Source organism: Corvus cornix, chromosome 14 (assembly GCF_000738735.6).
Source record: "Corvus cornix cornix isolate S_Up_H32 chromosome 14, ASM73873v5, whole genome shotgun sequence".
NCBI lineage: Eukaryota > Metazoa > Chordata > Aves > Passeriformes > Corvidae > Corvus > Corvus cornix.
In genome coordinates, this window is record NC_046344.1 from 13,818,689 (window position 1) to 13,838,318 (window position 19,630).

General features: G+C 46.9%; 1 protein-coding gene across 3 annotated transcripts; it reads right to left on the reverse strand.

The window, feature by feature from the left end:
* Nucleotides 1-28: 28 nt before the first annotated feature.
* Nucleotides 29-19,392, reverse strand: LUC7L (LUC7 like). 3 transcript variants are annotated; one of them, XM_039560348.1, is made up of 11 exons: nucleotides 19,213-19,367; nucleotides 17,313-17,407; nucleotides 12,353-12,451; nucleotides 11,538-11,648; nucleotides 10,757-10,900; nucleotides 10,182-10,358; nucleotides 9,442-9,530; nucleotides 5,023-5,052; nucleotides 3,951-4,115; nucleotides 2,865-2,926; nucleotides 29-1,602 (listed from the first exon to the last, which is right to left on the reverse strand). In XM_039560348.1, the coding sequence occupies exons 1-10, from the start codon at nucleotides 19,271-19,273 to the stop codon at nucleotides 2,899-2,901; spliced, it is 999 nt and encodes a 332-aa protein (XP_039416282.1). In that variant the 5' UTR covers nucleotides 19,274-19,367; the 3' UTR covers nucleotides 29-1,602; nucleotides 2,865-2,898. The 3 variants fall into 3 exon arrangements, with proteins under 3 accessions (XP_039416282.1, XP_039416283.1, XP_039416281.1); XM_039560349.1 differs by lacking the exon at nucleotides 2,865-2,926 and adding an exon at nucleotides 18,507-18,577 and having other exon boundaries at nucleotides 31-1,602; nucleotides 19,213-19,392; XM_039560347.1 differs by lacking the exon at nucleotides 2,865-2,926 and having other exon boundaries at nucleotides 31-1,602.
* Between the last annotated feature and the right edge of the window lie 238 nt (nucleotides 19,393-19,630).

Here is a 19,630-nt window from a genome sequence, read left to right on the forward strand (position 1 = left end):
CCGCAAAAAACGAGTCCGGGCAGCAGCGGGAGCCACAAACACAGATCTTTAATGCGCTCAGACCGCGGGAGAACAGAACAGGCACGTACAGGCACCCCGAGCGCGCGCCCGCCGCCCCCCGCGCCCCACACGGAGGTTACAAAAACAACACGTGAAACCGCGGAATTAGTTGTAAAAACGGACAGGGAAGGGGGGCATGCACTAAGGGACTGACAGCGGGGGAGCGCCGCGGCGGAACCGGAGCCGCGTTCGGGGGGAGCGTGGGGAAGGAGAGAATGGAGGGAGGGGGCAGCGCCGGCCGGCCCCCGGCCCTGGGAACGGCAATGAACGGCGGCAATTAACGGCGGCAATTAACCGCCTCACCGAGCTAACGAGCAGCCGCCAGGCGCGTGCCTGCCAGCGCCCAGCTCGGCGGGTGACAGGGGCTTCGCTCACACCATTCCCACAAAATGCCGAGCCTGGCGGTCGCGGCTGGGGCTGGCACAGCCAGGCGCCTTGCTGCCCTCCTGGGACACAAACCGAGGTACGAAGCAGCGAGTGACAACAGGCACAGGCCTCCCACACGTGTGGGGACGCGGCTGGGGCCTCGCTCCCAGGAGTGGCACAGACTGGCACGGGCTCCATCCCGAGTCACCTCTGCCCCTCGGCACATTCTGCCTGACTGGCCTTGGAAAACACACCAACACTTTTGTCTGCAGGTCAGAAAGCCCCACGGGGAAGCTCTGACTGCAGCGTGCACAGTAAATATGCAGACGAGCTGTGGCTGTGCTTCTCTAGAGAAGAAACCAGCCACGTTTCCCACTGCTTTTTCACACCAACTATCTGAACTGTAAAGGTACTAAAACCAGACTTGAGCCCAGCTTAGAAACATGTTTCAGCTCACTTCGTCATCCTCAATGATGAACAGCTTTTTCAGAAGAGATCAGGGCCAAATTTTGTCTGTTTTGCCTTAGCTGGACAAGTGAGGCAACTCTCAAGTGCTGGAGACATAAAAATGAGGTGGCTAAGTACTAAAAGGAAGAAAAAAAAAATCTGAATTTTCTTTTAACATATATAAACAGAAAGAAAAAATATAATTGAGAACCAGTGCTACTGGTGTGCTCACAGAGGGTCAGGTGGGTCTTTTGGAAAGGGCTGAAGCGTTACAAAGGTCAGGGCAGCTCAGGGCTCCAGGCACAGCATGGCCCCGACCACTGCGCTCGCTGCGTCAGGACAAACACAGGGTGTCCACACTGGCCTGGACTGAAAACCATCCATCCAGATTTATTTATTCCTACTAAAACAAAATCCTGTTAAACAGTACGTAACTCTGTGTCTCTACAAACTCACAGCTATCTGCCAAACAATAAAAATCCCAAACTACAAAAGATGAGTTGTATTCAGTAAATATAAATGGGAAATTTAGGCTTTGTGTAGAATGTTTATCAGACTATTTACAGTGCAACACAGATCGTTTGAGTTCAGATCTCGCCAGCTTCTCTCTCTTCTGACCTCTTGGAACGAGATTTGCCATTTGTGCTCTCATGCCGCCTCTCAGAAGAGCTCTTCTCTTTCCTCTCTCTGTCTCGGGACTTTTCTCTTGAAGATCGATCTCTAGAAGATCTGAAGTACAAAGTAAACCATCGCTATCAGCTTCACAACTTAAAATTGTCGAATACCCACCGAGCAACATCTTTCCCTACCAGGGCTGTGGGATACAAGTTCCATACAGGAATATTCCTGGGTATTGTGGCATGGGGAGTGGGACCCCCATGACAGCAACTCTGGGCCCTCCACAAGGTTTCTGTCAGGGAACGTGGGCTCTGCAGCGCTGAGTGCACGGCACAGCCTTTGTTACTCCTTCCTCAGAGTGATCCTTTCAACCTGTTGCCACAGGGACTCTCTCACGTCTTCCCTGCTCCCCTTACTATTTTTCTGGGCCATACTGAAGTGCCTGCAATTTCTTCCTCATCTCAGTTCATGGCTTCCAGAGCAGTTTTTCATTATGCCCTAAGCTACTGGCTTTCTGCTCAACTGCTTTAAATACCAACTGGATTCTTTGCTGGCTCAGCCCTGGGCTCCTCACTTTGCATCCTGACAAATGCTGGTTTTGGCAGCATCCCAGGTTCAAAGTCAGGATGATACAGATTTATATTCACAGCCCACCGCACGGGCACATCTTTTCACAGCCACAGATTTTCAGCAGCGCTTGCCTGTGTCAGCCCACACAGAATTAAGCAGAAGGCTTCCCATTAGGTCTAATCTGAAAGGCTGTTTCTTGTGTGATTTCCTGCCAGCTTAGGGAATAGCAGGATTCAAAAGGAGCTGATTCTGAGTGAGCTCAGCAGAGGCTCCCACATTTTACTCCAAGGCTCAGTACACAGGGTTTTGTTACAGTCATAACAGAAGGTACCCTAGAGGTTCCGCTTTCATTCTTGTTGATTTTAAGGTTTGAAAATACTGCACAAGTGATACATCAAAACCCAACAGCCATTTCATTTTCATGAAACTGTGTCATTTAACATCAGTCTGTCTGATGACATTAACTCTCTACCTGTTCCACAACAATGCCTGCTGCCTGCAGATCTCCTACCCTGAGATCTCCAGATCCTGTGACACCCTCTCCATTTCTTTCAGCAAGTGAGACCTCAGACCAGCAGAACCTGAGGGCAGATTCCATTAACTCTCGAGGTCAAAACAGAAGCTACCCTCTTTCAGGAAACAGTTTTTCTGTTTGTTCTCTTGTTTTTGTTCTGTTTTCTTAAACTGATCCTGGCCTCTCCCCAGCTCTCACCAATTTGTGCAGGTGTGTCAGCTGGCCAATCCCCCTGCAATCTCAATGGGCTGGTTTGGATGTGTTCAAGGGTTCCGAAGTAATCCCTTACCTGCTCTTTAGTAATAGTTATTACAGGATCTTCCTCACTTCCTAATTGTCCAAACTTCTTTTCTTTATTTTTCATGTTCAAGACAGATTTAAAAAAGCACTTTAGTATCTCAGCCATTGGAGAATCAACAGCATTTACACCCCCCCTCAATTATTAACAGACTTCTTTTTCAGACCATTATTTCCCTCCCCTTCACCAGGTATCTTTAAAAGAAAAGCTGTTCTTACCCCTTAGCTAAGCTGACACAAGACACACAACAGTAGGTTTGTTTCTAGAATTGTACTTGAGTGCTGGTGCCTAATCAGGTGGCAGTGCTAAAGCACTCCCTTATTAACCAGGAGTCTTTAAAAAAATCCAGATCTAACCTCAGCAAGCACCTGGAGGTAGACTTGCTCCTGGGCTTAGAAGGGCTATAAGTTAACAATGATTCCAGTCAATTTTTCTAATACTCTATACACACTTGCCTCATCCTTCCTCCAACACAGAGGCTGTTTTGCTGAATTTCAGAAAAACTTTAAGCCCTTCTTTGGACTATAGTGCTTCTCCTCAGAGACAGAAGAACAGTATACTGCTCCTGTATTGCTTTTTCAGGAGGAAAAAGTGCTGATTCCTAAAGAATTCTCTCTCTCTCTCAAGCAGCCTTCTAACAGGAGGCTCTCCCCAGACCTCAAATCATAGACTCCTTCCCGATGCCAGCACTCAGAGAAGGAATCTGGGAAGCAGAAAATAACTACAGAAGTATAACATCCAAGCTGCCTCTCAGGCACTTGGCTTTTACAGGCCCAGGGAAGCTCAGTCAGCTCAGAGAGGCTTCATGCTGCTTGCCATTCAAGGAGCATCTTGAGGCTCAGTACTGCAAATCAGGGAACCTGTTCTATCTCCTGGACTCTCAGCTGAGATCTTGCTGTACAGCTGCTGCCCTCACATGAGGCCACTGGGAAATCCTGCTTTGGCCCAGGAGCTGGCACAGGCCACCACAGCTGCTCTGGAGAACCCTGCCACGCTCCTGCTCACTCTATGGGCTGGGGAGGTCACTGTGAGCCAAGGACTCCCCTTTCCAGAAGCACTCCTGTCAGGAATACATACTTGTGTTTTGAACTCCTGTCTCTGGACCCCCGGCGGTGACCTCTGCTGTGGCTGCGGGAACGGCTCCGGTGGCGCCTGTGTCGGTCCCGGGACCGGGAGCGAGACTTCCGCCGTTCCCGGGAAGCTGATCTGGAGCGTCTTCGCCTCCGCTCCCGAGACCGTGATCTGGAGGGAACACAGATTGTCTCAGTACCTCAGATCTGCACCCCTGAGCCACCTCTCAGATGCTGCTGAGTAACAAATACCCAGAGCATCAGCACAGTCCAGCCCTGCCCAGCCACATCCCTGCTGACACCCAGGGCTGATCACCCACACAGCGGGCAGTTCCCTCCTCCTGGGCCTTGTGCTACCAACAAAATGCCAGTGGGTTATTCAGTTTGCTGTGGCAAGCTTATAGATAAAGCTCCCACCATTATTGTAAGCATGTGGCAAGGGCCAGAGCAGAGCTTACAACCCTGCATCACGCACAAGTGAGGCCTGTGTAAGTAGAAGAGAGGCCAAAGGAAGTGGTCTGTGAAATCACCATAATCCTAAGAGAATCTTCCTTGTGAAAGTCCTGCACTTTACAAACAGATTTATTTCAGCCTGCTCTAAAAATAAGAAAGATGCCAAAGGAAAGCAGTAGAGAGGGAGATCTCCAGGTCCGTGATCACAGACAATGTTGCCATAGCATTAAGGCAAGCTCTTCCCAGAGATGTGGGGGTTTTAATCTCAACTCTATTTTCACATCTGAGGTATTTTATATATATATATATAACAGATACTTCAGACATTAGAACTATGGAAGTATATCAGGTATTTATTGAAAGAGGCCTCGAGGACATTCATGGGCTCACACTCTGGAGCACACAGAGCCCATCCTGGTCAGGCTACTTGGCACCTGCTCTACAGCAGCACCACCAAGCTGAGCAGCACCACTGAGGTGCCCACACTGCACTTCCCATTTCTTTGAGGGAGCAAACCAGACACTGAGGCATTGAGTGAACTGCATTTGTGAGACCCAGGAAAAACCTCAGTAGCTAGAGAGAAACACAAACAGGCGTTTGGGAGAACCGCAGAACTGGGCACTCACCTTCGGCGATCTCTATTTCTTGATCCAGACCTGGAAAGAAGAGGAGAGTTAAGAGAGAAATTATGATACAGCCAGTGGGTTTTCAGTGGGAAAATTTATCCGTCCTGGCAGCTCTTCACAGGAATAAGCAATACCCCAAGTGATGCATTAGTTAAAAAAAAAAAAAAAAGCTTGCAAATGAAACACTTAATTAGCTTCAATTTTGGGAGCAAGAAGAATTTGTGAAAAACTGGAAAACGTGAGTGTCTGCACACTGACCTTCCTGTCACAACAGAAAAGGTCTAAAAACCAATTCAGGCACTATTAATAAAGCACCACAATGAGCCTTTCCAACTAATTTTCTATGCATATTTGTTATATACTCTTTACTCCCTGCTGTGTAACACCAGCTGGATCAACTCTAACACTTCCAAGAAGTGCCACTCTCTAGTCAGAAAGACATCTGCCAGTTTTCTGATTTTCGTTCCTTTGAGGCAGTTCCATGTTAAAGGGGTTTTAATAAAGAAAAAACAGCCTTTTCTCACTCCTTGTATTCGTTTACCAAACATTAGAAGGAAATTTCCATCAATCATTTTTTCCCTTTTGGGGAAGATAACTAGGAAAGAAGAGGGGACAGAGCCACAAGAGAAGAACTGTTACTGACAAGTGACAGAGATATACTGAAAATCTTAGAAAGCACTTGAGAAGAGTAATCCAGGCCCTGCTGTTCTTTCTCAGATTCCACGACCTTCAGGGCTCCTGTGTGGCACTCTGAGCTTACTGCTGTCAGCATTAGCTTTTGACAGTTTGTAAATAACAAAGGCAGAATTCTTTCAACTTCTGCAGCACTATTACTCAGCACCACTTAAAATACCACTGCACACAGAAGCTACACCCTCCCTCCTCCTCTGTGGCCACATTTCAGAGCCAGCTGAACATAACACGCTGTCTGAACAGTCTTGTTTTGCTTTAATTAAGAAGTGGCTCCTCTCCCTGTTTAGTGACTTCGAGACTCACTCCTGTAAGTGCTCCCCACTGCACACACTCACACAGAGGTTCCATCTACACCCCACAGAGCTGGTCTGGCACTGTGACAGAAGATACGGCTGAAAGCTACACACAGACAAGGATTTAAGAAGCAATAGGCAAGCATCTGTTTTAATAATATCATTTAAAACCATGCCTGGAAAAGACAAGATTAAGAAAATCAATGTGCACTGACGTTTCTTCACAATGAAATGGGATTGTTCAATCATGGTAGAAAGCAAAAAAAAGCCCCCAAATTTAGAAAGGAATTCAGGTAGGACTGTAAACAAAGTGGAGCTGAACTTGGAGTCTGCAAATGAAACATGCACTGTGGCAACACACATGACCAGGTGAAGGAAAAGCTGATAAACCAGGAGAGCAGGACAGTAACCACATGCCTCCATTCCCACGTAACAGAACTTGACAGAGCAACAGGACCTCCCGTAGATACCTGGCAGGCAGCTGGATTTTTTTGGTGGTTGTAATTACTCCAAGTTCTTAATGTTCTTTTTCCTCCTGATCACTTTACTCTGAACCACCAGTGCACACATCCACAAAAGCCCTTCTACATCCCCTGAAAAGCCTGGCTACCCTTCCATGCCTATGATCTGAGCAGGAGTATGCACAAAAAACACCTGATAATCACTTCCTAGAACCAGACTTCAGAATTCAGGAAGTATCCAACAAAACAGCATTGTTCTTACTCGCCTGAATCATTGTACAGCAGGAGACTAAAGAAGACTGCTGTCCATAGGAGCAAGAGGCTGAGCAAGTCTATTAAATTAATTTTTTCCTCTTTTTTTTTCCTCCCTGTATCACATACTTTGTGCTGAGTTTCATAACCTGTCTTTTGTCCAGCTTAACACAAAGGAAATCCGTTTGGCACCTCCACCAGGCTTGTTTGCTGGTGTACTCTGGAAGCAAACACCAAGGTCTGTACTTTCAAGCGTGCCACTCCTCCACAGAATTCCAGTCTTAAGTACTGGGTACCCAACAGCCACATCAAACAAAAGACTTATGTTTATTATCACTAGGGTGGCAATCCAGTTCACTCATTCCTATGTGGAATCACAGATTATTGACAAATTAATTACAGCTGTGAGAGGCAGAGTTTCACAAGGGAATCCACAGGTTTCCAGGGATGTCACAGTGGCTGTCAGTTACCAAAGACTCCCAAAGTCAAGCCATACTCTTACTGAAGTAACACCATGAAGATGCTGCATAGGAGGATACAACAAGAAGAGTTCTGAAGGAAACATGTTTCCTGTGGTTCCTTAAAGTACCAAGCTCTGGCTAAGAGTCTGTCTGGAAGGTGGTAGAAGTCACCAATTAGTTTTTGATGAAAAAATGCCCCTGTGAGTATCGTGTGCACAGCTCCCAGCAGATAAGGGACTGAGAAATCTGGACTCTAACCTCAGTTCTGACACTGAGTGTCCACTGGGGAAACTACTGTCCTCCCTCGGGTCAAGTTCTCATTTTGGAGAGGCAATTAATTTGACCTCTTCTGTATGGAACGCCTGACTCCTTCATAACAAGTTTTTCTGTGGAGCACACACGTGCCCCTGCACCATGCCAGAGCAAAGGCCAGTCACAGTCTCTAAGTACTGTCACACATGGAAACAGCAAGAACTCAGACTTTAGGCCAACTCCATGCAGTTCTTAAACCTTTCCTATTTTAAGCCTTAAATAAACATTCAAAAGCAGCCTTCAAACCCCCTCATCAGATGCATCCACATATGGACTACCTGTGAACATGAGAGGCTCTTTAGCTCTCAAGAATTGAGGGCTTGGGGTTTTTTTAAAAACCACTAAAACAAAACCACCACACCACAGAAGGAAGAAAACCAGCATTTTGAGAAGATGTGGATCAACAAAGAGATCCAGAGGATTCTTCCTTAAGGCAACTCTGTTGAGCAACTTACATAGAGAAATTACCTCCAGGAAGAAGAGGCACCATGGAGAAAGTGAGTCCAGGTTAGGCAGTGTCCTGCTGTGGGTCAGGAAGAGCCTGCCATGAAGCAGCTGCATGAGAAGACACTTCCCATTTCACTTCCACATCGCTAACCACAGCAGCAGCAACAGCAGTCCCTTTTGATTAACTCCAGCAATCATCAGGTAGTTGCAGATCCTGCAGCTCCCAAACTTAACTGCATTACAGTTGCATGGATAACAGAAGGTTGTGAGGCTCTCCATGAAGTGCTACAGTTCGACAGAAAGCTGTAGCATGAACTGCTCCTTCATATCGCACTAGGCAATCCCCAGAGAAAACCCACATAAAACGCCCTAACTGGAGTTATGCATAATATGCATATAATAATATGGATAATGAATAACAAATTGGGGCTTACATCTTCATAATACATTAAAATCACCATGCTGCTTCATGCTGGTATTTGACAGCAATTCCAGCAATGTATAGCCAGAGCCAGCACCATCTTAGAGCACACTGCAGTTATAAATCTCATATTCCTCAGACAAACTCACTCTTCAGCTGACTCTGGGTTTCAAAAATAGCTCTGCACAGGCAGCAAGGTTGGGGTCTTTTTGATGCAAGAAGTACGTGAGGAAAAACACACAAGGTAAGCAGGGAGATGCTGTGACAATCCGAACAACATTCCTACCCAGCCACTTCCTCTGCCTGACCCCTGCCAATAACCACCCTCCCCACACCAGGCTGTTTAACTGAGCTGTTTACACACAAGATGCCTCTTCAGCTCAAGTACACAAGAAATTGTTTTTCCAGTTCAGCTGGCAAGATGCAGAAGAGCTTGTCCTGAGAAAACTAATGTTCCAGCCCCTCCCACTGCTCAGGAATTACAGACATCTGAGCAGGTGACACACATGGCTACAACCACCAGAAGCAGCCACTCCTTGGGATCCCTCAGCTTCCTTAGGAAATGCTTGCCAAAGCTGTGTCAAAAGCACCTCACTTGCTGTAGGAAAGTTACAGGCAGTCCACTATTTGGCTCGTGGACACCAGCCTGTTACCATCTCCAAGCCTCCAAGCAGTGAGGAGGGCTGTCCAGGGCATTTCTGCATGACTACTGCCTTTTGAGCAAGCCCAGTCCTCACTCATCTTAAACTTTCCCACTCAGATGCTCTGGATGAGGGTATTTTATCCAGACTCAGATTCCCTAAAACAGGGATTAGACCAATATAAGCCTGAAGACTATGGGGAACTCCCATCTTTCAGACACACAGTAGAGGTTAAAATACATGTACAATCACTCTAAGGTGGAGGAGTGGAGGATTTGTGCATTGCTTTTATCTTTAACTGAATGCCAAGATGCTCACAGAGCATCTGGAGCACATCCAACAGCCACTCCAGAAGCAGATGCTGAATTCCTGCAGTGCTCATGTACAAGAAATCAGATACTTCTAAACTTCACAGGCCAGTTCCCAGGTTCCACTCACCGTCTGCCCATCCTCTCCTCTCGTTCTCTCTCCTCTCTCCGTCTCAAACGATCCTGGTTTCTCTTCTCTTGCTTTTCTGCCACTGTTTTCTAGGGGAAAAAAATAAATCCACATCATATTTCAGGCATACAGTAACAGGTCAGATCTGCAGGAAGACCATTCCAATAGCAAGACAAAGAGCCATTTCACTGCATTTTATGTGCTAACCTCTACCAAGGTTCTCATTTTTCTCAGTTGAGGCACTGACCTCAATGCACTGTGAGTGAGGCACAGGAATCACAACTCTTACTCAGCTAAAGGTCCCTCTTTGCAAGCAAAGCCAGTACCACAACCCATTACAAATCATTTCAGAAAACTCCTAGTGGTTTCAAGACCTTTTCGCTGACAGAACCATGTGAAACTTCCGTTCAAACATTTCATTAAGAGGTCTCAAAGTCAAAAAACCCAGAGTAAAAAATTTCAGTCATGTCAATGAGAATGACCGTACCAAAGCTCCAAGGAATAAATTATAGCAGTGGTCTGGTTTGACTGATTCTGAGGGTACATATTTAGTTACCTAGGAAAGACAGAACAGAACCCAAGACAAGGCTAAACAAAGCCCATTTGATGTTCTAGGGATTCTGCAATTGGAAATTTCTGAGCTTTTACAAGCCCTCTGCAAAGAATTCTGTATTAATTTTAATAGAAATGTTCGAGATCTTCGGAACGACAATGAGAAGGTTTAAAACAGAGAGGATTACCCTCAGCTGATCCAGTTTCTCACGAATCTGAATGAAACCCAAGTGTAATTTGCCTCCAAAGTGGTCAGCAAGACGCCGGTCGTTGTCATGGAGACCCAGATATGCTGAACAGACTTCACACACACGCAGCTTCTGCTGCTGGAAACTGGATGCAGGCATTGAATTTCGGTATTCTTCCTACAGGGAGGCAAGAAAACCCACACAAATGTCAGGGAACCCTTACATAGACACAATCCTCCAGGGAAACCCCTGCAAAGAACTGCTTTGAAGAATCTAAACCCACCCTCCCACAAAGGAGGTGCCACACAAATGCTTTGTAGGCACAGCTAACCCTACAGTCTATCCCTGCAAGGGACTGGTGCCCAAGTATTTCAGAGGACAAAGCCCTCCCCGCCCCAATCAACTCTCTGCACTAGATAAAAGTTTCTAAAAAGCTTTTCATCCACCACACTGCCACCTGTTTGCTGGCATAGGACTGGAAATACAAAAGGAGGTGCCAGCACACAGGAAGAGGTAGGAACCATCCAGCCTAGCCCAGGCTCCTGTGACAACTCACAGGGGAGCCAACACTGTACCTCTGCCTCTTTCTTTTTCGCTCGGACTTTCTCCACTTCCATCAGGATCTTTTGAGACTCATCAACATTTCCTTCAGCTCCCAGCTGTTCAGCTTTAGCTAGGAGTTTTCCAATGTCTTCATTCAGCTCATGTACTTTCTCTGCCTGAAGAGAATAGTTAGTTTTTAGTAAGACAAAAATGTGATAAAGCTTGCAGGACAACATTTCATTTTTCTTTAAGAAATACAGCGTAACGAAATCAGCTGTTGGAAGATGACCATGAATCTCCAAAAGTCCCCAACAAAAGGGACTGGTGGACCAATGTCAATGCAGTCACAGACACATGGCAAAGAGAGAAACTGGATGTGGAGAGATCATGATCTGCCAGTCATTTCTGGCTTACAGATCAGCATAGAGACCACAAAATCAGCTTCAGAAATGTCTTATATTGGCCCAATTAGGCAAGTTCCCAAGTTCCCAAAAAGGAAATTCCATGAGCATTTGTTAAATGAAACAAAAATCACGGGATGATGGACTTACTACTCTAAATTATTATGGTAACATTTCATAGCATGGGGGAGAAACCAATATGCTTTATTTCCAGCTAAAGCAATCTCTTTTAGAGTCCACAGTGCTCCGTAAGTTTGTCTCCAGAATGGCCAGAGCAGCATTTGAGGAGGATGGCTGGAATCTCCAAATCCTCTGTGGAGCCTAACTCCCCAGTATCACTGGTGTCAGAGAAGCAGAGCACCAGTGCTCCCACCGAGACTTTGAGAACTGATGTTTAATGAGAGGCCAATACCTTTGCAGACACTTCAGCACTGATCTCTTCCTGTGTCTCAGCCAGGCGTTTCTTGGCCAGTTCTGTTCTCCTGTCACACTCTGCAATGAAGGATTCCAGGTGATCCATCGCCTGCATGATCAGACAAAGAATTATGAATGAAGGTGCTCTCCATGCCAGATGTAGCTTTGACAGCCAACAGCTGCTATCCCTGTATAATGCATAAACAACCTCAAGAACAGATGCTTTGAGAAAAAAAACAAATGACACTTTGCAGAACAAGTAACATTTGACCCCTGCCCTGTAAACCTGACCCAGTTCCTTTACTGACAGATCACAGGGTGCTCACATCAACACTGCTTTGCACTGGAACTTCCTTCCTATGCAGGAGCAACAGGCACAAGGATAAAAGCACTGGAATAACATGAGAAGGAAAGACAGAATTGTGCTTTCCCTTGATCTGTTCCATCACAGAAAGGTGAAATGAAAGCTGAATCTGACAAAAGTTGAACTACTGAGCAGAAGGCTTTTAATGTTAAATCTCTTTCCGGGACAGGGCATCAGGTTACAAGGACCTGGTACAGAGCAGCAGGTGTGGGGCCCAAGGAATGCCAGGGAGCCTCCCAACTAGCCGGGATAATGGGGTGGCAAAGGCATTAATTACTTCTACATTCTCAAGTCAGCAGTCAGGCTGACATTCAGGAAGGGGCTGCACATTCTGGACAGGTAACACATCAAATAACATGATGAGCTGAAATGGTCACTGAGTTCCACTGTAGCCCAATAACTTCAAGAAGCCATTTCCACAAAAGTAACTAAAATTTCTCCATACTTACATCCAGCTCAAAAAACAGGTCTCTCTCTTTACTTGCAATCTCATAATCTGCTCGCAGAGCCAAGTCATGGATCTTTGTACATTCTCCCAGGTCCATTCGCTGTTAAAAGAAAAAGGAGAACCCACAGTAGAACCCTTCATTACAGCACCAAGCAGCAGATCTCTCTTGCCAACTGCATCATATCAAAATAAAGTCTTTTTATGATAAGCAGCTGCTTCTTAACCTGTCAGTACCAGAACCAGCCAGAAGAACCACATGCTTGCCTGAATTCCTTTTCTAGGTGTTCTGGGAACAACATTAAAACAGCCCAAATGCTTTAAGTCCAGTCTTACTCCTGCTCTAAGTCCCAGAACAGCCTCAAAAATGGCTGTGAGGGAGGTGGGTCTCTTTCAATAGGCACCAACTGCAAATGCCTCCTATTGTGGAGCCACAGCACAGCAAAACATAGCTGCACCCCGTTTAAAGCTCATCTGGAAATGCACATCTGTGTCAGGATGAGCCCAAGTAACATATGACATACCAAATTGTAGGACACACAGAGAATGCTTCCTGTCAACAACAAAAGGACTTAAAACAAATAAGGGCTACAGCCAGCAGAAATGCACAACCCCCCACTCAGCAACAACAGATTGTTGATTCCACAGCCAGACCCTTCCCACATCCAGCTGCAGCCTGGAATTTGAAAACCTGCCCAGCAAAGCTAAGTCCTACACATAAGCCCATTTAATGAGAGACTTAAGAGCATCTCCCAGAAAGCTGACCTGCGTGCTGCCCTTCCCTCCCACTGCACTTCATGCTATTTGAATTTCTTCTTTTTTCTCCCACCTAGTAGTTAACATGAACCCAAGTCAATTATGCTCTCAAAACATGCAAGCTGCATTTCAACATTATCAATTTGTATCAAAGAACATTTCTCTTCCTCTTAAGAGTAGAAAATGAAAATGACATTTTGAAAGCCAAAACAGTAAAAGCCCTAATTGTGAGCCACTGTAGGAATGGCAGGGTACATGTCATTGCATGAAGGAACACCCCAACCCACCATCCTCTTCTCTCACTGCCACCACTGTCCCCCAGGAGCTCAAACCTGAACATGCACAACAGGTGTCAACTCAGTGAACTGCAGAAAAAGCTGAACTGGGATAATGCTGAAGCCCTGTGGAAAATCACAAACTAAAGCTGGGGATGCTTATGTGAAACAATGCAGACAGCAGTGTTTAGAATGAAGCAGAGCAACTACAGCAAACTCTACCAGTTTACACTCAGGTTTTCAGCAGGTGCCTGTTACTGGATTTTCTCTTCTAGAAAAACAAAAATTCCAGAGGACTTGCCACTATTTAGCCTTCCTCATTTTGCTCAGATTTACCAGAACCAGAAGGCCACAGGCAGCAGGCTACAGAAACAGACACTGCATCCAGAATATTCCTGCTGAGCTCTCTAACAGTAGAAATTTAATGCCTACAAAAAAAGAACGTTGGTACTTTTAGAGCTTGATCATGTTCCACTTCAGGCAAGCCACTTCAAAGAATGCTAGAGTTACTGTTATTTTATCACAAAAATAACTTTCTATGACATGACATCTTTCATTCTTCTGGTCATTCTACTGAGATCACTTTCCAAGACAGAGAGAAAATAATGGTATTGGATGTGATTGTCACACATCATAAATATTCTTATCTGAGCTCTTCCTGCAAGCTGAGCCACTAACCGCACTTCAGAGAATGGGTTCTGACCACTTACAACAGCCAGCAATGCTTCTGAAGCTCCTGTTCCTCTCCCTGTTCATTAACAGGCAACGAATCCCTCAACCTCTTCCTCAAGAAAGAACACTCAGTTCTCACCAGCTTATAAACTTCAAATTTTCCTCCCCCTCCTTTGAGATGTTCTAGTGCAAGGAGACTTCCACAGGTATTGCTCACTCGGGGTAAGACCACCAGCCCTTCTGCCTCCAAGCATCCTCTCATCCCAAGGAGGGCTGTCATCAAACACTCACCCTTTCCACAGAGATCATTACTTGCTCCAGTCAACACTGGCTGGTTTATAACACAGGCATGTGAGACAGGCAAGCAGCAGAGCCTGAGTTAAGATTTAACTCCCCATACACACAAAGATTAAAGACATTTAGATGTCACTGATCGTTAGTCCTGCTCACATTTGCTGAGAAATCCACATTCTGAGGTATCTCTTATGATATCCACTGAACTGGCAACTCACCACAAAATTAAATTTCCACAAAGAAAAATGTGCTTTAATGGTGATCAGCGTTGCAGAGTTTCATCCAAATGAAAAAGGAAAACACAGACATCCCTCTCACCCCACAAAAAAACCCAACCAATTCTAGAACCTACGGATTTCAACTCATATTTCCCAGTAGGGGACATGATTAATTCCCTGGATGGAATTTCCAAGGTATGTTCAACCTGGGCAGCTTTGAGGCTCATCTGCCCACCTCTTAGTGGAGCTGAAATTCAGGAGAATTGCCAGCTGATGCCATCTCTCAGTGTGCTACAATACTTTCACTGACAGAAATATGCTTGCCACAAGCTGCAGAGAGAACTCAGCACTCACCATGAACTATGTGGATGACAAGGGCCCTGGTGACAGCCCATGGGCTCACTAAACCAACTTCTGTTCTCCCAGAACATTCCTCCTTACCCACAGAGACCAAAGAGAACCACTGTGGCTTATTTAGTGGCAAGTTTAGACAAGTTTCTGGGGTCAAAAAGACAATCACAGGAACAAACCAACTTAAAATGACAGCTCTTACGATCAGGAACACTGGTGCACCTAAACAAAGCAAACATCAACAGGCCTCCTGCAGCTCTCAGGAATATTCCAGAGTTTTGCTTACAGTCTGGACTCCTTCTCTTACTCTGCACCTGAAGGTCAGTGAGTGGGACTCCATCACATTTCACTGAGCACAGCTACCCAAGGGATCAGCTTCCTGCTTGCCTTCAATCAGCTTCCCGCTAAGGAGTATCTGCACGCATGGAAGATACAGCAGTAACAATGCCTTCAGGGGAGGACACAACAGAGCAAGCACCAGAAGGCTTGGAGTATCTGTTGGAAGTTTCCAAGAGGTCCAGGGTCCTGATTTCTGCAGTAGTACACCCAGAGATGGATTATACCTGACCCAGCTGAGGCAGATTCACCCATACAACTCTTCCGTAGCAGAGCACCATAAAGCGCCAGTGAAGCTGCCTGAGATCACGAGGAAAGACTGCACATTGCAGCTAAGTTTCATTCTGTACTGGCAGCACTGACAGCTGAAATGCTGTTCCTGTTCTGGACATCACATGTTCTTTCAACACAGATCTGGAGCACCAATACTTGCTCTTGCCCCCAGGAACCTGCTGACAGAGGTGTAGAGCTCCACACCCTCTTCAAGGCCACCACATGATCATGTGAGTGATCCACAAGATCACTGGTGCAGGAGCAGTCTTCCTGTTCCTGCAGTTTCTGAGCACAAACTCTACAGCAAGAGGGAAAGGACAACTCAATCAAGCCAAGTAACAACAGAAGCAAAAGAAACTAATTCCTCAAGGTGCTTCTCTGCCCCAGGAGACTCACAACCCACCTGAAACAGTTCAGACTTCCTCCATGCTTTGGCACCAGCTCACACACATCACTTAGTTCAACCCCTTAAACTCATCATTTACCCTCTTCCTGAAAACCTGTCAGAAGAGGTAGAAGGCAGCCTTCATCTTCAAAACACCCTTTGGGCCCCAAGAAACTGTTGTAGAATCTCTTGTCAAAAAACATACCCTGACCACAGTGACCTATACAAAGGATGGAAGTTTAAAATTCTGAAATAGAGGTAAGGTCATATGGAGGCTGATGGAGCAGTAACTGAAAAACACATCTGAGCTTCAAAATAATTTTTAAAAAAATAGAGGTACAGAGATTGGTATTCAGCTTTTCCAATTTTATTCTGCAAAGGCAGCCACTGAGAAGCTAAAGTTTGAGTGCTCAGAGCAGAGGCAGCTTTTGCTACAGCTCCTTCTACCAGTGCTGCCACATGCCTGCTATGGCAGTGACACAAGCAGGGGCAGCAGTGCCAGCCCTCCCTTTGCAGGAGACCCTCTGTGTCCAGCCAGCTCCCTAAAGAGAAGCAGGAAGGGCTATAAATAACCACAGCATCTCTCAGCAATCTGGTTAAGTGGACAGACACTGTGAATTGCCACAGTATTTAATGCAAACAGGGAGGGCAAAGATGGATTTCAAACGTCCATATTCATCTCCATCCTCCAACTGCAATTGTCACAGCAATGGTGACAAAAGACACACTGTTTTCTTTCCAAAGTCAGGCTGCAGCTTTCATCTGGGAGCCTCAAACGAACACTTACTTCACAAGAGTTCACTGTTAAAAGCCCACATCACCTTCTGCTCTCAGAGGTAGCACGTGAGCCAAACCTTTGAATGCTGGCCAGCTCTGTTCCCACAGGGAACAGCAAAGGAGCTGAGACAACTGTCTGAAACCAGTCAGGCAGAGTGACACAAACAACCAAGCAGCTCAAACAACCAACACTCGGCCAGAGATGTGATCTGCCATCACCACCCCAATAATGACAGAAAAGCTGCAGTTCCATCAGGGTTGGGGAGAGGAGACTGAAAATCTCCAAGGATTAGTGCAACAGCCTAGCTACAGGCTTGGAACCACCATAAGACAAATTTCAAGCTCTATCTCAAACTGCTAAAACAGAAATAATTTAGCAACTTCACACAGGATTGCGAAAGAAAAAGCATTTCAGGTCAATTCTGAGACCTCCTGGCTTTTTTTTTTAATTTTATTTGAGAAGTGAGAGCAGTTGCATACACAGATCACAGGAACTGGAATTAGGATTGTGACTGCTCCCTGGGCACGGAAAGCCTGATCTCTCCTAGAAGTCACCCACCCTGCACAGACAAGAGTTGTACCAGCATCCTCCTCACCAGAATCCCTTATTACAGAGGACATACTTACTGTTCCAGCCAGGATATCATGGGGACAGCAATCCAGAAGGTGGCTCTTGCACACACGATCGTCCGTAAACTTCACCCTTTGTCTGGTTTCATCTCCTGAAATTCATGTGTGGTTTAAATAAGGAGACATTAGAACACCAAGGGAACATAGGTGTCGGCATGAATATTTCACCTCAATATGCAGATTAAAATATTTGGTGCTCCTGCTCCCCAAAATTACTCAAAAAAAAAAAAAAAAAAAAAAGAAAAGCTTAGAGGGTAACAGGATATTCTGGAACATTTATAATTGGCAACAGACACTATTTTAGCATTTATTCATCCAGGACACCATGTTAAACACAGTGCTGGTGAGCCAAGCAATGTCCAAGGCCTGTCATCCACATAAAGAAGCAGCACAGCCAGAAGAGAAAAGGAGACAGACAGGCTGGCTCGCAGCCAAAACCTGTTATTTTTTTCCACCATTTTTGTTTTTTTACTGTGAAGAAGGGGCAGGAGATACCAAACCCCACGCTATCAGATCACAAAACAGGGCTGTGCTGGGCAAAATTTATAGGCAACTGCTCTTTGCTCAGGTGATAATTGAGCCATCGGTCCGTTTGGTTTGGAACCCAACTATGCAGTGTGTGCTCTCCCAGGCCCTGCAAGGAAGGAGCTGGCAGGTCCTGGCCTGGAACACACCACGTGCTTCCCACCCATGGCCCACCCTCAGAGGACATTTTACACTCAGGAGCCACTTAAACGAGACAATATCAGAAAAGCAAAAAAATAAATAATAAAAAAAGAAACAAAGTTAGTCAATACACACTGCGAGCTCCAACACATACTATACCCATCTGCATTCTTCAAGACCTCAGCTGCAGAATTTTATGCCCATTGTTGAAAAGTTTTAAAGGAAAAGCTTTCTTGCCCACACCTGCAGTAAGGAAGTCAGGGGAATGATACATAAAAGTAAAGGCAAAGTGGTAATTGTATGTGACAATTTTAAAGCTCATCTGTGCATATGACACAGGTATGTGTAATACTAAAGTATGAATATAGTTTAGGATTCACAAGCATCCAGGAATAATGTTGTGTCTACTGAAATTTTTTTTTTTATTTTTTTTTCTTTCTAAGCTACACTTTTAAAGTTACTTGTGAAAAAAAGCAAACACTTTTTTTTTTGTTATAACAGCTTTAAAAATTGGTTGTGACTCACGGCTCGATGAACATGAGGCTTTTCTGCAACTCCCTTGCAGATTGATGTAGGCAGGCAAAGATACACTGAACCTTTATAAATAAAATAGAGGGGCCACAATTGTTCAGTTTGTATGAAATAAAAATATGGGAAGCAATTCAATAGCAACTCAATACACAGAGAAAGAAAAGCACTTATTCACTTACGAAACAAAGTGCAAAGTGCCTGGACAGCCCTGTTAACGTGCCAAAGGGAATTTAAGTACCCAGCGAGTCGCAGAAGGGAGACACAAACCGCAGCGGGACCGTATTTTGCACGGGCTGTCACCTTTCTCGTCTCGGACAGCACCCGGCGCGGCCGGCGCTGCAGGCACACCTACCTACGCGCCTCTGGACGTGCGGGCACGGAGCCGGCCCTAAGCCTGTCCGCGGCAGCCGGGGCCCGGAGCGGCGAGGCTGGGCGGCGCCGGGCGCTCTCTGGGGCCGGGGGGCCGGCGGAACCACCGCGGCCAGGCGTGGGCCCTCCCGGGCTCCCTCCGCCCCGAGCGCGGACAGGCCCAGGCCCGCTCCGCCGCCCCGAGGCTGGAGCCGGGCGGACGGGGGCGGATCGCGCCGCAGGTCCGGAGCGGCGGCAGCAGCCGGGCCGGGCCGGGCCGGGCCGGGCCCCACGCGGTGAGGCGGCCGCCAGGCCGCGGCGTTTCCTGCAGGCCCTGCCCGCCCCTACTCACCGTCCCGGGCCGTGCCCATGAGCTGGTCCAGCAGGGCCCGCATCTGTGCCTGGGCCGACATGGCGGGACCGGTCCGGAGGCGGCGGCTCCGACTGAGACCGGGACCGGGGCCTGGGGCGGCGGCGGCGGCTCAGCGGCCTCAGCAGCGGCGACGGGCGGCAAACGCCGAGCGGAAGCAACCCCGCCCTGCGCCGCGCTGCATGACGGGAAGGGTAGTCCGCCAGGGGGCGGGATCCGAGGGGCGGGGCTGGAGGGGTGATGCGTGGTGGGCGTGGTCAGGCAGAATGGGCGGGGGCGCCAGGGGGCGGGGCCATGGTGAAGGGGCGTGGTCACTGTGATGGGGCGTGGTCAGGTGGGGGCGTGGTCACTGTGATGGGCGTGGTCAGGTGGGGGCGTGGTCCGGCGGTGGCGGCGGCCC

Coding starts and splice junctions, on each gene's coding strand:
- LUC7L (XM_039560347.1), bottom strand. CDS start 19,273: ATGTCGGCCCAGGCACAGATGCGGGCCCTGCTGGACCAGCTCATGGGC. Junction 17,408..19,212: donor CATGGGCACGGCCCGGGACG/GTGAGTAGGGGC, acceptor CATGAATTTCAG/GAGATGAAACCAGACAAAGG. Junction 10,901..11,537: donor GTGCTGAAGTGTCTGCAAAG/GTATTGGCCTCT, acceptor TATTCTCTTCAG/GCAGAGAAAGTACATGAGCT.